General features: G+C 43.2%; 1 protein-coding gene across 2 annotated transcripts in view; it reads left to right on the top strand.

The window, feature by feature from the left end:
- The first annotated feature begins 2,861 nt into the window (after nucleotides 1-2,861).
- Nucleotides 2,862-21,134, top strand: part of DCHS2 (dachsous cadherin-related 2) — a 220,318-nt gene continuing 202,045 nt past the window's right edge. For both annotated transcript variants that reach the window (XM_063107351.1, XM_063107352.1), the window contains exon 1: nucleotides 2,862-5,514. In XM_063107351.1, the coding sequence (XP_062963421.1) occupies nucleotides 3,403-5,514 (2,112 nt within the window). In that variant the 5' untranslated portion in view covers nucleotides 2,862-3,402. The remainder of the gene's footprint in view (nucleotides 5,515-21,134) is intronic.

Here is a 21,134-nt window from a genome sequence, read left to right as displayed (position 1 = left end):
ACTTACTACCTATGTGACTTTGGTCATGTTACTTGCAATACCCCTGGACCTCAGTTTTCTCATCTGGAAGATAGGGATAATAATTATAATTCCTTCTGTTAAGGAATGATGTGAGGTGCATTGAACTCTTAGTAACCATTTACACTATTTAACTATTACAAAGCTGAGGACTATCTATAGTCTGTGAAAAAATGTTTTTGAAGACGGACTTCCAATATTGCTTAAAACATGTGACACCAGGTGGTTGGCTCTGAGCCTTTCTGTCCATGATAGTTTTGGTTTATGATAGTGGGAATCTTACATCTTCCTTCTTCATGCACTCATGGGGGCTAAGAAGTCAGAGTTTTATATTACTGAGAATCACAAAACAATTCACCCCTAAATTATTCCATTACTCAAATAGTAGGGGGCAAGAGAAATAATATTTACTGAATGCTATCTATGTTCCAATCCATATACATTGTCTCATTTAAGGCTCATAACATCCCTGTAAATTAGACATATCATTCCCAACTTAGGAGGAAACTGAGACTTAACAAGATTTAAATCACTTGCCCCAAAGCATAGAGCAGAACAAGTGTTGCCCAAAGCCAAACCTCTTGCCAACTACACCATGATGCTTCCCTCAGAAGGGTCAGACCTTGACCTGTTTCTTGCAGGCTGTTGGCTCTTCTATTATCTAAAATTATTTTCCATTTATTTGAAAGATGCTCTTATTTCTTTCACTTTACCAAATTGAAATCTCAATTTTAGAATGCTGCTCAGGACATTGAGAGAAGGGTATATTACAAAGCAGGCAGGAGATCTTGAACTGCATATACTTGAACTAGAAAGCCTAAGAACCAATGGGAAAATAGATGTTTGAAGTTTCTGCTTTTCCATTTGTGTCTACAGAGTAAGTCGAAGAAGCTCAAAAATAAGTTCAAGAAACCCCATAGAGTGATTAAAATGAGTAAGATTGTGAAGATAGACTAGAAGTCAACTCATGGCCAGTTAATTCTTAATTATGCCTTCAAACCTTTGCTTTAACAGAGTCATCCATCTACCTACACATCAATTCAACCAACCACCTATCTAGTCATCCAATACATTTAGTGAATAGAGACCTACTATGTGCTAGGTACTGTTCTAGGTGCTGAGATACAGCAGTGCTTAAAGTGCATGAAGAGGATTAAGATTGTAATAATCTAATAAAGGAATGAATGAAACAAACTGATTTCAGAGATGATAGGTGCTGTGAATGAAATATAATGTGAAGATGGGTTTATGGAGGAGAGGCTATTTGAGGTATGGTGGTCAAGGAAAATCTCTCTAAAAAGTTGGCCTTTGAGCTGAGACCTGAATGAGAAACAGAAAAGCAGAAAAAAGAACTCCCAGGCATGGAAAGTTCGAACAGTTCAAAGGTACCAAGATCAGGAAGAAGGCAGCATGGCTGGATTTCGAGTGGCCGTAGGGACAAGGTCAGGAAGGTGGGTAGGGCCTTGTACCACTGGGAGGAGTCTGGCTGGAGGAGTCTGAATTATAAATCAGGAATAATGGAATTATATCACAGATCCTAAGCAGGAGGTAAGATTTGAGTTAGCTTTAAAAACCTCAATCGGGAAGCTTGGTGGAGAAATTACTTATAAGAGGCAAAAGTAGACACAGGGGTACTAGTTAGGGTAAGATTGCAGAGGCTGAGGTGAAAAAAGCCTCTAAAGACTCATAAGAAATCTCCTTAATGGTTAAGGAGACTTCATTGCTGAAAGGAAGCTGAATTTATTTTAATAATGTCTCTGTTTACATGCAGCATATCTGCTACAAAATAAATTGTTTTATTGTTATTTTGTTAGAGGCAGAGATGATGGTGTGGTTGTGGGTTAGCAATCACATATATTCCATTGTATATTAAGAAGCATTTTACCTTTGCTGTAAGGAACCACTATGCAGGGCTTTTGGTCCTCCCTAAAGGAGAGAAATAGTATCTAGGAAATTAATTCTTCCCTCAGGCCGAGATGCAAAATTGCAGAAACCGTTTGCTAAATACGGCCAGCCATACTTAAGAGGGCAGAGAGTCCTTTCTCGAGCATACTTTATTAGAGACCATTTATCAATTTCAACCGATAATTATGTATAATTGAAGGAAAATCTGCGACTATGGCGATTTTTTGGCGTTTTATTTGGGCTCACGCAAAAACTAGTTTTGAAAGTGGTATCAGTAGAGTGGCCCTGCCTGCAAACTTCCTTGCTTGGGGCGGTGGTGGAGCGCTGGGGGTCGCTGGGACCTCAGCCACCGGGTGTTTCTGCTCATAAATCAACATCGCAGGGAAAACACCCTGGAAGTGCTGTGATGGCGCTGAATGCATAAAAAGGGTTCTCAAGCCACATCTATTGTCGTCATTCCTGGTGGCATAGGCGAGTGACAAGACGCTCACACGTCGCTGGGTGGTAGCGCGGCACATTAAAGCGTGGTTTGCACCATGTGTGTCACACATTTCTCGGTTTTCTCGAAGGGTTTTCTAAGTTCCGCCATCTCTCCCCTTTGCAGTCATCCTGGCCCCAGCTGTGCCTCGGCCTTCGACTCCATCTGTCTTTCCGCTGAGGACGAGTCTCTCTCGCCAAATGAAGAACACAAGTTTGGCTCCCCCAAAGTGGTTATAACCCCCACCTTCTCCGCTCAGCCCGAGCCAAGCGTCAGGCCTGTCGCAGGGACGGGTCAAGAGGACGGAAGGGGAGGGTGTGGAGAGGACGCTCCCGTCGCCTGCCCACACCCACCGCCACTTGGCACGCAAAGCCTGGGCAGACGCCCCGCCTGCGCGTCGCCCACCCGCCCCAGGGTCCTTTCGCATTTGCTCCTCTTCCGTCCTGCTGCGGAGCGGCGGCTCGCAGGTTGGAGTTTGCCCTCGTGTCACCCCCGTCACCAGGCGGGGAGGGCAGAGGAGGCGGCTGAGGCAGGGCCGGAGGGGCAGCCGCGCGGTCCTCGGCGCCCGGAGCCGCCGTGCGGAGTGACCGCCCCCGGAGCCGCCGACTCCCTCCTTCCGTCCGGCCGGGCGCCTTCACTCCCGTCCTCCCCCGCCCGATCCTCATCCTCTCCTTGTGTGTGCGCGCTTTAAATAATTTCCTCCTTTTTGGCAAAAGGAATCATGCACCTGACTTTACCAAGGGAAACAACCAGCCGAGCAGAACGAGGAACAGATGTAAAAGGAATAAAAGGAAAAGGAGATGCGACTGGCTTAAAGAAATCCAGGGGCTGACGAGGTGGCTGCGGCGGCAGAGGCAGCTGGAGCTTCCCTGTCTGCGCGCGCTGCAGGCAGAGGACGTTTCCACCAGTTGCAGATGCAACCTCGGGAACTCCTGGGTCTGTGGGTTTGTTTGCCAAACAAGTCTTTTCTTCTTCGGCGCAGACACTGAAGAGGCCCCTGAATGTTTCTGCGATCCTGCCACAAGCTGGCAGTTACCCCGGAGCCTTCCCCAGGAGCTGGAGAAGAAATGAGCCCTTCTGGGCGGAGGATGGGCGAAGGGCGTCAGCAGCGGGGGGCTCCAGCCAGGAAGCGTTTCCTGCTCTCGGGGACGAGAGGGTCACCCCGCTGGGGGCCGGGCGGCGGCGGCGGCGGCATCGGAGCGCAGCGCTCCCTGCTCGGGCTCTTCGTGCACGCGTGGCTGTGGGCGGCCTCGGGCTCGTCTGCCCAGTTGTTCAACCTCAGCCTTTACGTGGACGAGGGGCTGCCCCCGGACACGCTGGTCGGTGACATCCGCGCCGGGCTGCCGGCGGCACAGCAGCAGGAGGGCGGAGGCTTCTTTCTGTCCGAAGACTCCGAGGACTCCCCACTGCTGGACGACTTCCACGTGCACCCGGACACTGGCATCATCCGCACGGCGCGGCGCCTGGACCGCGAGCGACGGGACCACTACAGCTTCGTGGCTGCCACGCTGCTGGGCGCTGTGGTGCAGGTGGAGATCTGCGTCAACGACGTGAATGACCACTCGCCTCGCTTTCCGCGCGACTTCTTGCAGCTCGACGTCTCCGAGCTCAGTCCGCCAGGTACCGCTTTCCGCCTGCCAGGTGCCCACGACCCTGACGCCGGGCTGTTCAGCACACAGGGCTACACCCTGGTGCAACTGTCCGACCCGCCCGAGGACCCTGCAGGACCGTTCTTCCAGTTGCGCTACGGAAGTCCTGGGCCACCACCGTTGTCACCCCTGCCGGGCCCCTCGTCGCCCCTGGAACCCCTAGACCTGGTGCTGTTGCGGCGCTTGGACCGAGAGGCGGCGGCGGCGCATGAGCTGCAGATCGAGGCGTGGGACGGCGGCAGCCCGCGGCGCACCGGCCACCTGCGCGTGGAGCTGCGCGTTCTGGATGAGAATGACAACCCGCCGGTTTTCGAGCAGGGCGAGTACCGCGCCGCGGTGCGCGAGGACGCCCTGCCGGGCGCCGAGGTCTGTCGGGTGCGCGCCACTGACCGCGACCTGGGACCCAATGGCCACGTGCGCTACAGCGTCCGCGCCCGGCCAGTGCCCGGGGCGGCTAGCGGCGGCGGGCCACTGGGCGACGCGGCCTACTTCGCCGTGGACGAGCGGAGCGGCGTGGTGCGCGTGCGAAGACCTCTGGACCGCGAGGCGCAGGCCTGGCACCAGCTGGTGGTCGAGGCCAGCGACGGAGGCGCGGAGCCCGAGGTCGCCACGGTGCGCGTGTCCATCGCCGTGCTGGACGTGAACGACAACCCGCCCGCCCTTCACCTGCTCTTTCTCACTGAGGGAGGCGCCGCCTGTGTCTCTGAGGGCGCCCGATGGGGCGACTACGTAGCTCGCGTCTCGGTGTCAGACGCGGACGGTGACCCGGAGAAAGAAGAGGACGCCGCCGGGCAGCTTGGCGTGGTTCTCGGCGGCGGGAGCATCTCTCTGTCCTTGGAGGGTGGAGACGGAGCCTTCGCGCTGCGGCCTGGCGGCCCCCCAGGGGTATTTTTCCTTTGCGTCGAGGGGCCCCTGGACAGGGAGAGCCGCGATATGTATGCGTTGCGACTGGTGGCCACGGATGCGGGATCCCCGCCTCTGAGCACGGAGGAGACGCTTCTGCTCCGAGTCTCCGACCTCAACGACCAGGCGCCTCTGTTTAGCCAGGAGCATTACCGGGCCTCGGTGTCGGAGGCCGCAGCCCCTGGCACGGCAGTGTTGTGGGTCAGCGCCTCCGATGCGGACGAGGCTGGCACCGATCACGCCCGGCTGCGCTACGCTCTAGTCCAGCTCTCGACTCACTGCACCCCAGAGGCTCTGCCGCCCACTGCAGAGTGTGGACCGTCTTTCACCATCGATCCCGAAAACGGTGTGATCAGCACCATCCGGACTCTAGACCGAGAGGACCAGGAGGCGGTGGAGCTAAGAGTGGTGGCCCAGGACCTCGGAGAGCCCCCGCTCTCTGCCACCTGCTTGGTGAGCATCACCGTGGAAGACGTGAACGACAACGAACCCATCTTCTGGAGGCAGGTGTACAATGCCACCCTTGTAGAGCATGCCCCAGTTGGACACTGCTTTCTGCAGGTGAGTGCGTTAGGCCTCTGGGTCAACTGGAAGGCTTTCAAGGGATGGAGGGGTTGTGAGTCTGCCTAGGGAATTGTGATGTGGACAGTTATAGCCTGGCTCCGAAAGCAGGGGATGTGAGCCGCAGTTCCCCTTCTACGGTGAGGTGAATGTATACTCACCTAACCTTTCTGCTTGATCCCTAAGGTACTTTCTACTTCATATGACATTAGGATCTTGATTTTTCTTATAAAAGCATGGATTCCTTCGTGCTGAATGTGTGCGCCAAAATCGGTTTGGGAGGAACAACCCATGCTAAACCAGATAGTGTGCAATTGACAATGTCTCATGTTTTTGAGCAGCTTTATGTGACATTCTAGGGAATAAGGTAGCCTTCATAAATTAGTTTTTCAAATGCCCAAATGTATGTCTTTAAACACTGAAACTGTTTTTATCAACCATTTCCAGAGACTCCTTACACATTTTCCCACCCTCTTTAGAACCTTACGAAGGTTGGTTGAAGACCTCAAGTCTTCTTTATTAGCATGAGTTGTAGGCTAAGCTCCTCCAGTGATGCAGTCAGGACTCTGAGGAGCAGTGGGGCTCAGTCCTTTTTAACGGTGGGGCCCTGTGAGCTGCCTTTCGTTGGGCAGGTTCCTTTTAGAGTTCTGATCGCTCCTTCACTTTCGTAAGGTTGTGTTTTGTCCCCCTTTGGCATGGCTTCTTATTGCTTCCTGTTTCCTATTTCTTAGCTGATGTGAGATTACTAGATTTCTCAGAGTGATTTATTCACTGCAAGATAACTTGAGTAAATAAATAGAGCCTGAAGAGCTAACCATGCGTGAAGCTCCAGAGCTTTCTTTAGCTCCCAGGCTGGGTTGTTTTAAGGCCTGTGCTGCTTTACTTCCTGGTTTTGTTAGGGGGTTGAGGCTTTAGCCTTATAAGTTATGTCTCAGATAATAACCTTTAGGTAAATGAAGTGTTACCACATTGTAAAAATGGGTATCATGACTGCTTCTATCTTTTTAATCCTTTGGGTATGTGAGTAATAATTACTTCCATCCCTTTTTCTAGCATGATTGACAATTACGAGTTGCTAGGTTATTAAAAGGTGGCTTAAAAATTCATTAATGCTTCCTGCTGAAACAGACAAATCCACAAATATCAGTGACTAACACTATCAAAGTGTGTTTCTCTTTCAAGCAGTGTCTGATATGATGCAGGTTGGCTGGTTCGCCTCCCTCCAACAGAGAGCAAGGCCTGGGAGTCACTTGCATCGCTTCCACTGACGTCACATGGGCCAGAGCTCAGCCGTGTGGCCTCAGGTGTACTGCAAACGGGGCTGAGAAAGGTACAGGAACCCACGGATGCCAGTGTCCCCTGATAGTTTCTGCCACAGATTTCTAAAAATGAAATCATAATAGGTGAAATGTTGGACTAGATGATTTCCAAGATTTCTTCCATCTGGAAGATTCGGAGGATCTTAGTATGAAATAGTACTTATTTTGAAGGAAAATAAGCAGGGTGGATTGATTGTGATTCTTTTGATTAGAACCTGTCTTAGGAGTTGTTTCTAATATTGTGAGACGATTCTGCCATGAGGTGTGAGTTTATCCCGTTATTATAACATGGTATGTGGCAGATCCATTATGGTGAACTGAACTTGTCTCAAGTCTAGGACTGCACCTCCAACAATTGCAAAAAACCCTGTCCAGGTTGGCAGTATTGCTGCATTAAATCATGCTGATTAGAATTTCTGGGAATTCCAGAGATCTAGCCCCTCAAAGTTTGCAGAATCTCTCACTCACTGGCAGCTGAATGAACTTTCTGTGTTCCATAAGCTCTCTAGCCGACTCTGTCTCCTGACTCCCAGGTAAGCTCCAGAGAAGCATCTTCTTTCCCTTTACTCTCTCAATCTTTCTTTGTACACTTTGCAAAAACTAACATCTGCATCTGCCTGTGGATCTCATGGCCTCCCCTTTCTTCCACGGCTTTGTTGAATTACGTGACATAAATTCTTTATGATACCGACTTGCTGGTGCTCTCTACTCATTATCCTCCTTTAGACCTCATATCTGCTCAAGTCTCCTTTGTCAAAATCAAACAGAAAACAAATGAGAAACAACAGGAAAAAATAATATTCTAGATTCTCTGTAAGAGAACAACATGTCATCAGATTTTTAAAGAGCCCTCGAGTCTTCAGGGTGTCTTGGTGGTAACTCCACATTCATAATCCTTGGGGTTCTTTCTCTCTTATTGCTGCTTCTGCTGCCACCACAGTGCTGGCCACCCTTCCCTCCCCCAGTACTGGCTGAATTGTTTTGTGTTCTTACACCCAGAATAGAACTTTCTAAAGACTTTAAATGTGGGGCAGAACAAAGAGAATTATCACAGAGTTCAGGAACCATTAGCAGCCTGAGATAGATAAACCTCTAGCTCAAAAGGTTTCTGTGATTTCGTAGGCACTTGCCTGGATTTCTTAATAACTCACTGCCCACCTGTCCCCACATGGACAGCCTCTTCTTTCTCAGTCTCTCAGCACTTTTGTGGTCAAGACAGAGATGGATTTCCACTCTGCAGACACTCAGGGGTCTGCCTCCAGCTCTAGTGTCTGGCCTGAAAGATTTCATTTCTCCTCAGATTACTGTCAAAATGATTAAGTTCAACCTCTAGACAAGACCTCCAGCCTCCACCCCACGCTAAGTCCAATGACAGGAGCTGCGCTTACGGCCTTTATCTTATCACCAGATCTTAAAACTGCAGAACTCCAGCATTTATACCTGAATTACATACATGTGATAACAAAATTATTCTTTCATACTCCTGAATATGAGTATTTGAGGGAACTAGTACTGTCTTCATTCATATGTTCATTTATTTAACCAGACTGCAACATTCTTTGAATAAACAACATTCGAGGACCACATATTTACTGAGAAGCCATTGCATGCCAGGAACTGTTCTTGGTGCTGGGGACACTGCAGTGAGTGAACGGACAAGGTCCCTGTGCTGACAGAGCCTTCAGTGTGGCGGTCTCTCTCTCCTTCCCTTCCCTGTCAGTCCTCCTGCAGAAATGACATGTGCCCAGCCTCCACTTGCTCATTACTCCCTATCCCCCATTCTGACCTTCTCCTATCACCATACTAAATGCTGCCTCTCAAAAGGCATCCGTCTGTGTTCTTCACTCCACTCTTGAACGCACCACCTCCACTGCCCTGTATCTCACTACATCCTCCTTCTGTCTCTCTCTTGCCAGTTCCTCCTTTTCCTCTCGTGCCACCCCTCACTCGGAGTGGTTAGGCATTTCCAAAAGTTCTGTCTTCTTCTCACTTCTTCCTCTTTTCTATACTCTCTTCATTTTCTCTATCCGGTATGTGTCTCTATCTGGATGTATTTTTGTCACCTGAAATCTTACATTCCCCAAATTGAACTTATTTTCCTTCTACTTATCTACCTTCTTTCTACTTTCCTTCCTTCCTTCCTTTCTACTTTCCTTCCTTCCTTCTTTCCTTCCTTCCTTCCTTCCTACTTTCCTTCCTTCTTTCTTTCCTTCATTCCTAAATCAGCTCCTTTTTGGAACTTTCCTATTTTTGTTAATGTGTCTTTTCTATAGATGTGTTTATACGTTTGGTCTGTGTCTAGTTCTTGGTTCTAGAACTAAAGATGAATGACATTACATGGTAAAGTGTTCATAGCTTTGAAGATTAAAATTAGGCTGTATGCAGTGATGAAAAATATGAGCTATGGGGACAGAGTGCCTGGGTTTGAATCTCAGCTATACCACTTACTAGCTGTGTGATCTTGGGCACTCTGCCTCAGTTCGCTCATCTGTAAAATACGGATAATAATAGTGTTAATTTGATAAAGTTGTGTGGATAATGAATTAATATATGTATTCTTAGAACAATGCTTGACTTATAGTAAGTGCTCAATGTGTGTTATATGTTATCAAATATTAGTAAGTCAGGATTCTGGAAATGATGAAGAAACTGTCTTGCCTGATACAGCAAAGGCTGAGGACTAATTAAAAATGACATTTCAAATAAATATTCCCTTCCACTGAAAGACGGAAGAAGGAACAAAAATAAGTTTAAATTGTATATTAAGTTTTTAGTTAGATATATATGCTTCTGGGAATGAACACTGACATCTATTTTGCTGACTTTGGAAGCTTGTAACATCTCCTTATGGACTTTTAGAACTCCATGTGTCTTAAGGAAGGTACAGATAACGTATCAATAGTGATTCCTTGGCAAAGCAATAACAACAAAAACAACAAAAGCACCATGAGGTCTTACAGGGACTAGACAATGTGATAGAAGTAGTGACAAAGGCCTTGGCATGGTGGGTCATGAGTCCTCAGGAGTTCACCTGAAGGCCACTACCCACCAGAGTTGGACTAAGTGCTGGCACCTGAACCCCTCTCAGGAATGCAGGCATGACTCTGGTGCATAGAGTGTCTTCGTGTCTTTTGTTCTGTTTACCAGTTCTCACTCATTGAATCTTTTGTTGAGACAACATGGAATAAGAGAGCACTGGATTTGGAGTCAGAAAACCTTGGTTCAAATTCTGATTCCACCATTTAACATCTGTTAACTTTTCTGGCCACAGTTCCTCTTCCATAAAACGTTGCAATTCAGTTTAACAAATATTGTCATAAGGATTGGAGATAATTGATATTTCATGGTGGAAAATGGTAGATGTAGGAAGAGTTAAGGGGCCTAGGAATTGGGGAAGTTTTCTTTTTCAAGAAGACCGGGGATTCTCTGTTATGATATATGAGTTTTTATTTACAATCTGTTATGGATACATTCCACCATAGCTGCTTTTTTTTTTTTTGCATAAAACTGTGCAGTGCGTTTCTAGGCATGACCCCCTCTTAAGGAGAATCACTTAGGATGGATTTCAGAAAGTTGTGCTCAGTAAGATGTTCTTTCTCTGGTGATTGAAATTTGACAACTTAGTTTTATTAACAACTAAACTCCGGGCTTCTACTAATGGGCTCCTTACCTTCTAAATTATAAATTAAAAGTGAGCAATTATGGAAGTAGTTTATACTTTCATACCCATTAGGGGAATTATGCTAGGCCATTTTTACAAATACCAGGTTATTTGAATCTTACTGAATTAAAAATCTCATTTAAAAGGAATATATGCTTTGTGGTGAAATAGATCAGGTGAATGTCATCACAAATATGAATTAATTCAAAATCTATTTAGTCCATGGGGAAAGTATGATTGGAATAATCATGGAGTGTCTTTCTGGTGGTGAATTAGTGGAAGGTAGTTTCAAAGATGTGAGAGGAGACAGGCCAGGAAAGATTTGCAGTGTTTGCCTAAAGAGTTTGGTCTTTATTATTTTAGAAGTAATTGGAAAATATGGGAGTTTGGAGAGTAGAAATTGCCATGCGTAAAGTAAGGTTTTAGGAAAAATTTGTCTTGAATTAGTAGAAAGAGCAGAAAGAAGAAAGCAGGGAACCAGGTAGGAGCACCCTGCGACTCCTGTACTACGTATTCAGCTGTGACTGTATTCATACTGTGAAGTGCAGCAGGAAGGGTGGCCTTCGAGGCACTGTAAAGGAGAAATTGGTACAACCTGAATAAGGTGTGAGTGGAGACGTGGTGGAAGAAGAAAAAGATGGGGCATATTTTCAGTCTCTGGGTTAGTGGGAGGAATCAGAAAAGCTGGAGGTGAGAATTTTGCAGGAAAGCTCCCTTAATCCAGTCTTTGGTGCGTTGAGTCTGTATTAATGGCCAGTGGTTTAGGTAAATATATATATTGAAGCCTATTTAGACATTCAGAACTACAGTGCAAGGGAGAGACTAAGGTTGGAGATATAAACTTGGAAGTCCCCCAGGCCGAGGAGGTGATAATTAAAGCCATGAAAGTGAAAGTGAGGACAGTCGGGGACAAGTCACTGGCTAAGGATGCTGGCTGGGGCTTCCTACTCAAGATGTTGGAGGGCAGGTCTCTGTGATGATGACACTGTTTGCTTGTCCCAGGCCCCGGGACCACAACCCAGAAGGTGGGTTTGGAGCTCCTCAGCACCGCTTCTGAGATCTTCAGCTTCCCCAGCACACTCCACACTCCTGTGCATTAAGGCGCACAGTGTCTGGCTTTGCTAGTGTCTCTCTCCCCTTCTTCCTGTTTCCTGTGGACCTCCTAGTCAGTCTCCTATTTGCACTGAGGACATTGACAGCCTTATAGCCATTTTTGTCTCCATTATAACTCTTGCCATTCAGGCCATCTGGTCTCGTGTTTCTTCAGTTGACCCAGTATTCATGCCCTTTATTGTTACGTCTACTCCAGGAACCCAATCCCACAGCCACACCTGTAATCTGGAATCACCTAGAACTGCTCTTCCTCTTCAGTCTCAACTTGGTCCCTGATCACAGCCTCCTAGCCTTTCAGCTTTCTCAGTCTTTGGTTTGATTTATATGGACTTTTCAAACCTAGATATTTTTCTTTTCTTTTTTTTTTTTAACAACATTTTATGTTATTTTTTTATTGTTTTGTCGTTTTTTCGTGACCGGCACTCAGCCAGTGAGTGCACCGGTCAGTCCTATATAGGATCCGAACCCGCAGCGGGAGCGTCGCCGCGCTCCCAGCGCAGCACTCTACCAAGTGCGCCACGGGCTCGGCCCAAACCTAGATATTTTTCTAAACCCCTTTCTCTTCCTTTTCTCCTTGCATATCAGCCCCCTTCTTGCTTCAGTTCCTTCTTTGTCCAGTTGGGATTCTTCAGTGCAACAATCAGCCCTTCCTCTTGCACACCTCTACATGTATCCCCAACAGTGGGTCTCTCTAGCTATATCCTAGAGGAGGATATAGCCAACACTTGGACCTTAGAGCACTGCTGGAGTAATTCCAAGTGATAAATAGATTCTGCTGTAAGTGTATGGTATTGGCCAGGCCCTCAACACTGCAGGGCGGTTTTGCTGTATTCCTCTTAGCAGCTCTCTCTCAACTTCATTCTCTTTAAGCATCATATCTCGCTCACCTTACTCTTCACAAGTAGTCATGCCTCCTACTCAGTACGGGCCAAAAGGTGAAAACCTACTTGAGTTTTTCCCTGCCATGTCCAGACTTTTCTGTATTTGCACCATCCAGTTTCTGAGGACTAAATGATTCTTCACCATCCAAGTCAAACTTGTCCATCCATTCCTCATATTTCACTTCCCCCATCTTCTCTAACATTACTTCTCAGTTACTCCCTTCCTCCTCTATCTTATACCTCTACCCCTACACCTGTTTCTCCCTTAGTATATAATATGCTGTGCCATTGTTTGCAGTATTTACAAATCAAGTCTGTTTGCTCAACTTCCTTTCTCACTGCCCTGTAGTGATTGATCTGTTGGCCCATCTTTCTTGTGGCCTGGTCACATGTTAAGACCCTTTCCCACTTGAAGAAGAGTTCTAGAAACCTGTGCTTCTGTCTTTTTCAGTGTCTCGTATCTCTTGGTGATGGGCTCAGTACCCTGTTTTAGCTCTTGAGTAAAAGTGGTCTGCTTTAGCATCTATTAGTGTCAAGAAGTTGTGAAGAAAATGTACCTGCTAAAGCATAAGAAATGACACGTAGGATTTATTACTGCCCATTCTTAATATTACATCCTGTAGTCGATGGAAGCCATTAGCTAATATCTTTCATATGTGAATAAATGGTTGAATCAATTAAGATAGGATGTTCTATTGAATAGACAGAGATGCTTTAGTCTAAACTATTACTGGATGGCTTTGGGGCATATGAACCATACCACGTCTATGCAGTCGGGCACTGTGTCTTTCTCAGCAATTCTATTTTGAATTTCCTTTTAAACAGCCCAGGCTATTAACTTCATTTCAGGTTTTACCTCTTTCCCATAAACATTCACATGCTAGATAATCCACTGATGAAGTGTGTGGAAGCTCTTTGATAGAGAGGTTGGAAGAGGTTTGCTAGTTCTCATTATTTCCAGTTATCTTGATTTGGACAGAAGAAGAGTAATCTAGTGGATAAAAGCTTGCACTATGGAGCAAGACAGACAGACTTAAATTTTAGTCTTGTCACTGTGTAGCTTGACCTTAAGCAAGCTCCCAAGCCTTCCTAAGCCTCAATTTTCTCCTCCATAAAATAAGGATGGTAATAGGATCTACCTTGTAAGGTTATTGTGGGGATTCAGTGAGACGATGCATATTCAGTGCATAGAGCTGCACCTGACACAAGGTAAACTCCTAGCAAAGTTTATCATTATGTGTAGCTCCACTTGAGCTTTGATTAAACTGGAGAGCTAAGAGAGTGAAAGAAAGGAATGTCAGTCCCTCGGTTTAAAAATCCCAATGGCTAGTTATGTTAGATGGCTACAATCCTGCACCTCAATGGACACCCTAGGAAAGTGCATTGTCTTAATTAATGTCAGGGCTTCAGTCCCAGATTTAGTCAGGTTCTTACCTTGGACAGCTGGACAAGAGCCATGTGAGCCTTTAGGATACCTTGGCCCTCTTGGTTTAAAGTAAAGACAGGGATAACTCGAGTAGCCTGTTCTCTGGCACTCTTCCATGGTTCATCTCTGGTCATACTTGCTTATCCCATGGCTTCCATTGCTCTAGGTGCTTCTCTGGCCTTTCACAATCAAGGGTATTTCCTAATAAGGAGGCACCACCAGGCTTAGTCTTATAGACTCTTGTCTCCTGAAATGTAATGTAAATGATCCGAGTGAAGGAGAAAAACATTAATTTCCTGGGATTATGGCTGACTTGTGTCTTCATCTTCTTGTCGATTATCCTGAGAGCTGCTTCTTCCAATTCAGGGAGGGAAGGGGGGCGAAGAGAAGAAAGAGATGCTTTGAGTTTCCCTTTAATTAAAGAAGAACAGTATCATTAGTACACATACTACCTTCAGCATGGAGTTAATTATAAAATAAAGTCATTGAATGATTTAGAATAATTTGTAGGAAATTTACTAACAGTAAAAAAATGGTCATCAATGAAAACTTATTTAGATACCTCCTTTAAGAAAGCTGAAGAACACAAATCATTCTTTAAAAGTTCTTTTGCATATTAAAACTGGAAATTTATTGTTAAGATAATATAATTAGAAATTAATGTAGCAGTTTTTTCAGTTGTATTTTTGTGTTGAGTATGCATTTGATATATTGACATCCCTCATGCAATCAAGTAAGTTATTTGTTTCTGCTCACTTTATAGAAATTAAAGCCTATGTTTTCTATTCGAAATGATTGCAGTAATTTTTAATTGTTGAATATTTGCTTTGATGACATTGTTGGTTTATTTCATAATAAATCCTCAGACAAGAAAGTACCACCCACTTGATGCTTTTGGGAAATGTATTTTGGCAAAAAGCAAGGAAGATCTGTAGCATAGCTTTGTTTACAAAAGAACAAAGAGGAAAGCACGAGATGGAACTTGAGGCAATTTCTGATCAGTTTGATTACTGATGACAGTTAATCCCAAAATTCTGTTTAACACAAGGGACTGTCCTCCCCCTTTGAAAGCTCTTTTGTTTAGATTATTCAGAAATTTCTTTTATTCTTTATTTAAATTAACTGTGTAGAATTAGCCACTGTTATGGATCTGTTTTTAAGAGATTAAATATTATTTTTAGCCTTACTGTCAATGAACTTAAATACTATTTGATTTTTAACAGTTGTCCATTTGGAAACTTCTCATGTTGTATATTCCTCTTGATTTCTACATTTGGAAACACAGAGGAAGTTATTGTTTATATAGAGATTGACTTGTCTAGTTCCTAAAAATGTCTGTTATACAAGAACCAAGTTATGAAGTAAAGAGCAATCTAAACTTATGCACTGTTTACTCTTCTTTGAAGTAAAGATTATTTTAAGTCGAACAGTTAAAAATAATACAAAGGCTGTTCTGTTACATTGTGCATAAACAAGAACACAATATTTTAGTACTGGCAGATGCTTTATTTCCTGGACTCATCTCGCACGAATTTTTATGTGGCATTTTTCTTGGGTGGAATCTAATTGTCATGCTCATGTCTATTCCACTTCCATTGCCTCTGTCAGTGTCTAGCATAAAGAGGAAGGGCAATTTATAAATTAATGTTTGATAGTACTTGAATTAATTTGCTTGCTTGCTTTTGCTTGCATTAAACATACGAGGGTCATTCAAAAAGTTTGTGAAAAAATAGAATTAAAAGATAATATGAATCTTCCCATTACCTTTTTGAAATGCCCTTGTATAAATTCTAAGTATATTACTCTGTAACTCTTAATACCACAAAACTGCAAAATGAATTTAATAAGTTTATGTTGAGTCTTCTTAGTACATTTGAAAGGAAAGATATTTTTTTTTTCTTTTGTGGTTTTTTTTTTTGGAACATGGTGATATTTAGTTTTGCCTAAACACAGAGGAGCACAACTGTGCTCTAATCTAAATTTATAATATCTTAAGGCTACTTTATTATTACCTCCTTGAATGCATTTTAACATATGAGATATGGTTACCACTTTTGTTTGTTATTGGTAAAGATGAATTTTCTTTTTTTTAATGAAAAAAGTTAAAACTATTTCCTGTACACATAGGTATCTTTATAGAGGCTGCTTTTTCTTTATTTTTAAATATTTTTTCAGCCTTATTCTTTCTTTTCTCTGTTTATGAGATTCCAGATGTATAGGTCTATATTAGACCTTTTGATCTGAGGCCTTGAGACTCTGTTCATTTTTTGTTCCAATAAGTTTCCTTTCTGTTCTTCAGATCGGATGGTTTGTATTTCTCTATTTTCAAGTTCACTGTCACATTGTCATGATCATCATCACTATCCTGCTGTTAAGCCCATCTGACACGTTTTTTATTTCAGATATTGTATTGTTTACTTACAGAATTCACATTTTATTCTATTTCATAGTTTTTCTTTCTCTGCTGGTATTCAATATCTCGTAATTCATTGTAACAGTGTTTTCCTTTACCTCACCTAGTTATAATAGCTGCCCTGTTGTCCTTGTGTATTCCAACATCTGGAACATCGTAGGATTGGCTCCTTTAATTGTTTTTATTATTTTGTGTGTGTGTGTTTCTTGAAAATGTATCACATTTTCCTAGTTAATTATATATTGAATAATTTTGTATTGTGTTCTAGACATTGTGTATGTTATGTTGTGTAGATACGTTATGTATGTTATATGTTATGTTGTTTCTCGGCTTAGCTAGTGTTACTAGTAGTAAGTTTTAACAGTTTGAAATCATTTATTATATTTTACTTTCACCCAGGCTCCACAAATAATTTTTTGTATTTATAATTACAGAATTTTAGTTGAACAACTGATAATCCTTTATGAAAAAGTGGAAATAGAAATGAACTCTATGAATTAGCTGATAATATTTTCCACCATATTTGGGTTTGGCTGAGACATGAAGGAAAAGTCATTCATTGTGACCCATTTGAGAAAAATCAGTCCTTAGCAAGCCCTGTCCAACTACAAAGAACCACTTAAGACTGTCAAAAATGATTATGACTGAGCTTTAATATGCCAAAGAAACTTTTATCTAAGTAGACATTCATTTTGCAATTTTTTTGCAAGTCAAGGCTCTGAGGACCAAATATCTCACAATTATCTCTACGTTGTTCTCTTATCACATATCAAATAGATCCTGACATTTCCTTTGATAATTGCTTTCTTTCAAAATCATCTATAATACAGATCTGATTATTTTACTCATGCTTAAAACCTTCATGGCTTTGCACTGCTTATAAGATCAAGTTCAAAATCCTCGCCTAATCCCATCTGCCTGTACCTCTATTCTTGTTCCAGGGAACTCTTCCCTACCCCTCCATATTTCATGAAGGCTCCACACTTTTTTCTCACTTCAGGCCTTTGCTCTGTGTTGTGGTCCAAATGTTTGTGCACCCTCAAATTTACATGTTGAAGCCCCAATCCCCAATGTGGATGGTATTGGGACATGGGGTCTTTGGGAGGTAATTAGGTTTAGATGAAGTCATGAGGGTTTGGGCCCACGTGATGAGATTCCTGTCCTTATAAGAAGAGGAAGGGAGCAGAGTTCTCTCTCCACCATGTGAACACACAGCAAGAAGGCAGCGGTCTGCAAACTGGAAGAGAGCCCTCACCAGAACCTGACCATGCCGTCACCATGATCACAGCCAAGTTCCTCCAGAACTGTGGGAAATAAATGTCTGTTGTTTAAGCCACCCAGTCTATGGGATTTTGTTATGGAAGCCCAAGTAGACTAAGACACTCTGTTTCTTCCTTTTGCATGGAATGTATAGTCCTTGTACTCTCTGCCATGAGAGTCTCCCCTTTCCCTAGCTAACTCTTACTTGTTCCTTAAAATAATCACGTCCTTAGGAAGCCTTCCTTGACCATATAAGCTCCCCACTTGCCCATTGCTTAAGTCCCCACCTTATAAACAGCCAAAGATTATATGCATTATGCAATAAACCTCTTTTGTAGCACTCACATAGGTAACTTCAGTATCTGTTTTCCTGCTCATCGTAAGCTTCGCAGGATGATGGCAGAGGCCTTATCTGTCTTGCTTACTGCTAAGTGCTCACTAAAATGCCTAACACATAATAACAGTAAAATTTGCTCAATGATAAAATGAAGTGACCTGCATGGTACCCACATTAATGAGCGTTGACTGCTTGAAGAATTGTGTGTACCTTACAGGGTAACAGTGAGGTCTTTCTATAATTTTTCACATTCTTATGGCTTTCTGAAAGAAGTGCTGTCACTGAAACATCTACCATAAAAACAGTATAAAACAGTAAGGCAGTTAATATGCTTTTTATGTTGTAATTTAGTACTAGGCAGATCTTTTCATTTCAGGTAAAAAAAAATATGGTCTTTGCCAGTGCCTCTTTTTAGTGTCAGAATATGAAACTGAATTTTGCATATTAGCAGAAGTATTTCTAGAGTGTTTTTGTTTCTTAAATGTCTCAAGTTAACAATCTGCTGTTTAGTCCTTTAACTTGTGTGAAAGGCATGTATATCTCTCATTGTTATCCAAAGAAATTGGGTGGCTAATTTGAGCATATAGCAATATTTTAATTTTTTAGTAGATTCTGTCTATTTTCTAACTTGAAAAATAAACCAATTTAAAACTTAAAAAAAAAAGGACAGTTAAAGTAGACATATTTCCTTTTGGTTTTGGAGGAATATCATGTAACACTTTTCCAAATCCTTTTAAGCAAAATATTAGTTGACTTATTAATAGTTATGTGCTCAGTGGGAGACAGCAAGTGGAAAGAGCACATAGACTTGAGTCCGTCTGGCTCTGCATTTTATAAGACGTGTGCACTGAACCTCATCTTATTCATCTGGAAAATGGGATAATAATAGGTACTGTTGGAATGGATCACAGATCCCTCTGCCCAGGTCGTGACTCAGGTAGTAGAAAAAGATTCTGGCGACCGATAACAGGATAGACATGCTTTATTCTGACATGAGTGCTGCCGCCAGTGGTTCAAAGCCATTGTCTTATATACCAAAGTACATAACAATGGCAACAAACCAAGGAGTATATGGGCTCTCATATAACCACTCTCATATAACTTACTTACAATCGGTGTGCTGAATCATACCCAGCCAGATATGGGGGCGGGGGCTGACTATACTGACTCCATTTTCCTCACATGTACCTTAAAGGGTTGTTTTGAAAATCCAAGATAATGTATTTAAAGCACAGGCACATGTAAGCACTTAAAAAGTTACAGCTATTTCTTACAAGTGGAGACATGGAAACTCAGCCAGACATTGTTCTTAGAAATGGCTCTTCCTGGACTGGGTGAGTTTCCTGCATGAAGCAACATGGGAAATATTCACTACATAAAGGCAAATAGAATGTGAGTTCTTTGTCTGCTGGATTAATTTTCCTTATTTACATTACTTACTAGGATTTACTTGTCCTAACAAATGATGGGATTGGACATGTTCATAAATGATACATTGGTTTTTTTTTGTTTTTTGTTTTTTTTTTTGCAGCTAGTGGGTACAGAGATCCGAACCCTTGACCTTGGTGTTACAACTCTGTGCTCTAACCAACTGAGCTAAGTGGCCAGCCTCAAAATTCTCTTTCTCTCTCTCTCTCTTTCTTTTTTTGATGATATATTTTAATCCTGAGAAAAACTAATTTACTATATGGCTGCACTAAATATAAAAAGTGTGGCTAATTTATTCCTTTAAGATTTCAGTGCTTTAAGCTTATCAACTGAATGAATCTACCCTTAACTTTATATTGCTCTCCAAGGGTTAATTTATAGCTTTGATGGGAAAAACTCTATAGAGTTCTTTTGCTGCTTTAATTGACTGATCCATTTTTAGATCCAGACCTACTCTGAAAAATCAAGACTTCAATTTAAATGGCAGTTTTCCTCCTTCATGATTTTGTTGGGTTTGACGTGTTAAATTATACTAAATATGAGTCTACAGAAGGAGTTAAGTACATTTGTTTCTTTGATGTTTATAAGGAATATAAGGAATACAAACGCCACTTATTTAATTTCCTTGCTGAAAAATAACTAACATGGAGATTATGACAAGGTGATAAGGAATTAAAAAATAGCAATACATTAATTTTATTATAACAAATAATGGAAGTAATATAAATTTATAACTTACTGCTTTTAACTTCATTGTTCTACTGATTTATAACAGGGAAAAACTGAAACAATTTAACGTTAATATAAAAGAAAATTCATTCATTAATGAGTGTTTTTCCTACATGCTCATAATAATAATTTGCACATAACACTAACTGAACACTTACTATGTGCTAGGCACTATTCTAAGAGATCTGGATTAATTAACTTGTTTATTCTCACAGCCCCCTGAGGGGAAAGTATAGCTGTTATCTCCATTTTATGGGTAAGATAAAGTAAGAGTAGAGAGGTTAAGCATCCTGTCCTGAGTTCCCCAGCTAGTAAGTGGCAGAGTTCATTGGCCTGGGGTTAGGGGGCCTAAGGGTCAGGTTCCCTAGAACAGACACTGAGGTGGATGGAGACTTGTGTGTAAGAAGTTCAACGGGGTGTGCTCTTGGGTACAATGCTTGGAAGAGAGCGGGGGAAGCAGGATTGGCCACAGGGGAAGGTAACCATGATTCAGACAGAGCAGAGATCTCAGTCTGTCCTCTTGAGAGCTTGGGGCTAGAAGCGCCCTTCACATCTGTCCTGAGTTGAGTGATGGGGCTACGCCTGAGGAAGTGGCATAGCTGTGGGTGAGGCCACTCCCTTTGGCTGAGGGCAATTTCCAGGGGACACTCTGCTGCCAGCTGGAGGAACGAGTGGCTTGAAGGGACTTTGGGTGGTTGGTGCACTCTGCCATCCACCACAGCTCACCTGTGTGACTGGAACCTTATTTGGAAATAGGAACTTTGCAGATGTAATTAAGTTAATGCTCTGGAGATGAGATCATGCTGGATTTAAGATGGACCCTAAATCCAATGACTGGTGTCATACGAGAAAGGAGGGGGAGATTTAAAACAGATGGAAAGCCACGCAAGGAGTTATGCTTCCACAAAATGCCAGGCAACATCAGAAGCTGGAAAAAGCAAGGACTATTTCCTAGAGCCTCAGAGGAAGCATGGCCCTGCCAATTCCTGATTTCATATTTCTGGCCTTAAGGACTCTAAGAGAATAAATTTCCTTTGTTTTAAGCCAACTAGT

Source organism: Cynocephalus volans, chromosome 9 (assembly GCF_027409185.1).
Source record: "Cynocephalus volans isolate mCynVol1 chromosome 9, mCynVol1.pri, whole genome shotgun sequence".
Taxonomy (NCBI): domain Eukaryota; kingdom Metazoa; phylum Chordata; class Mammalia; order Dermoptera; family Cynocephalidae; genus Cynocephalus; species Cynocephalus volans.
Note: the sequence above shows the minus strand (reverse complement) of the source record. Positions and strands in the feature narration are given on the sequence as shown.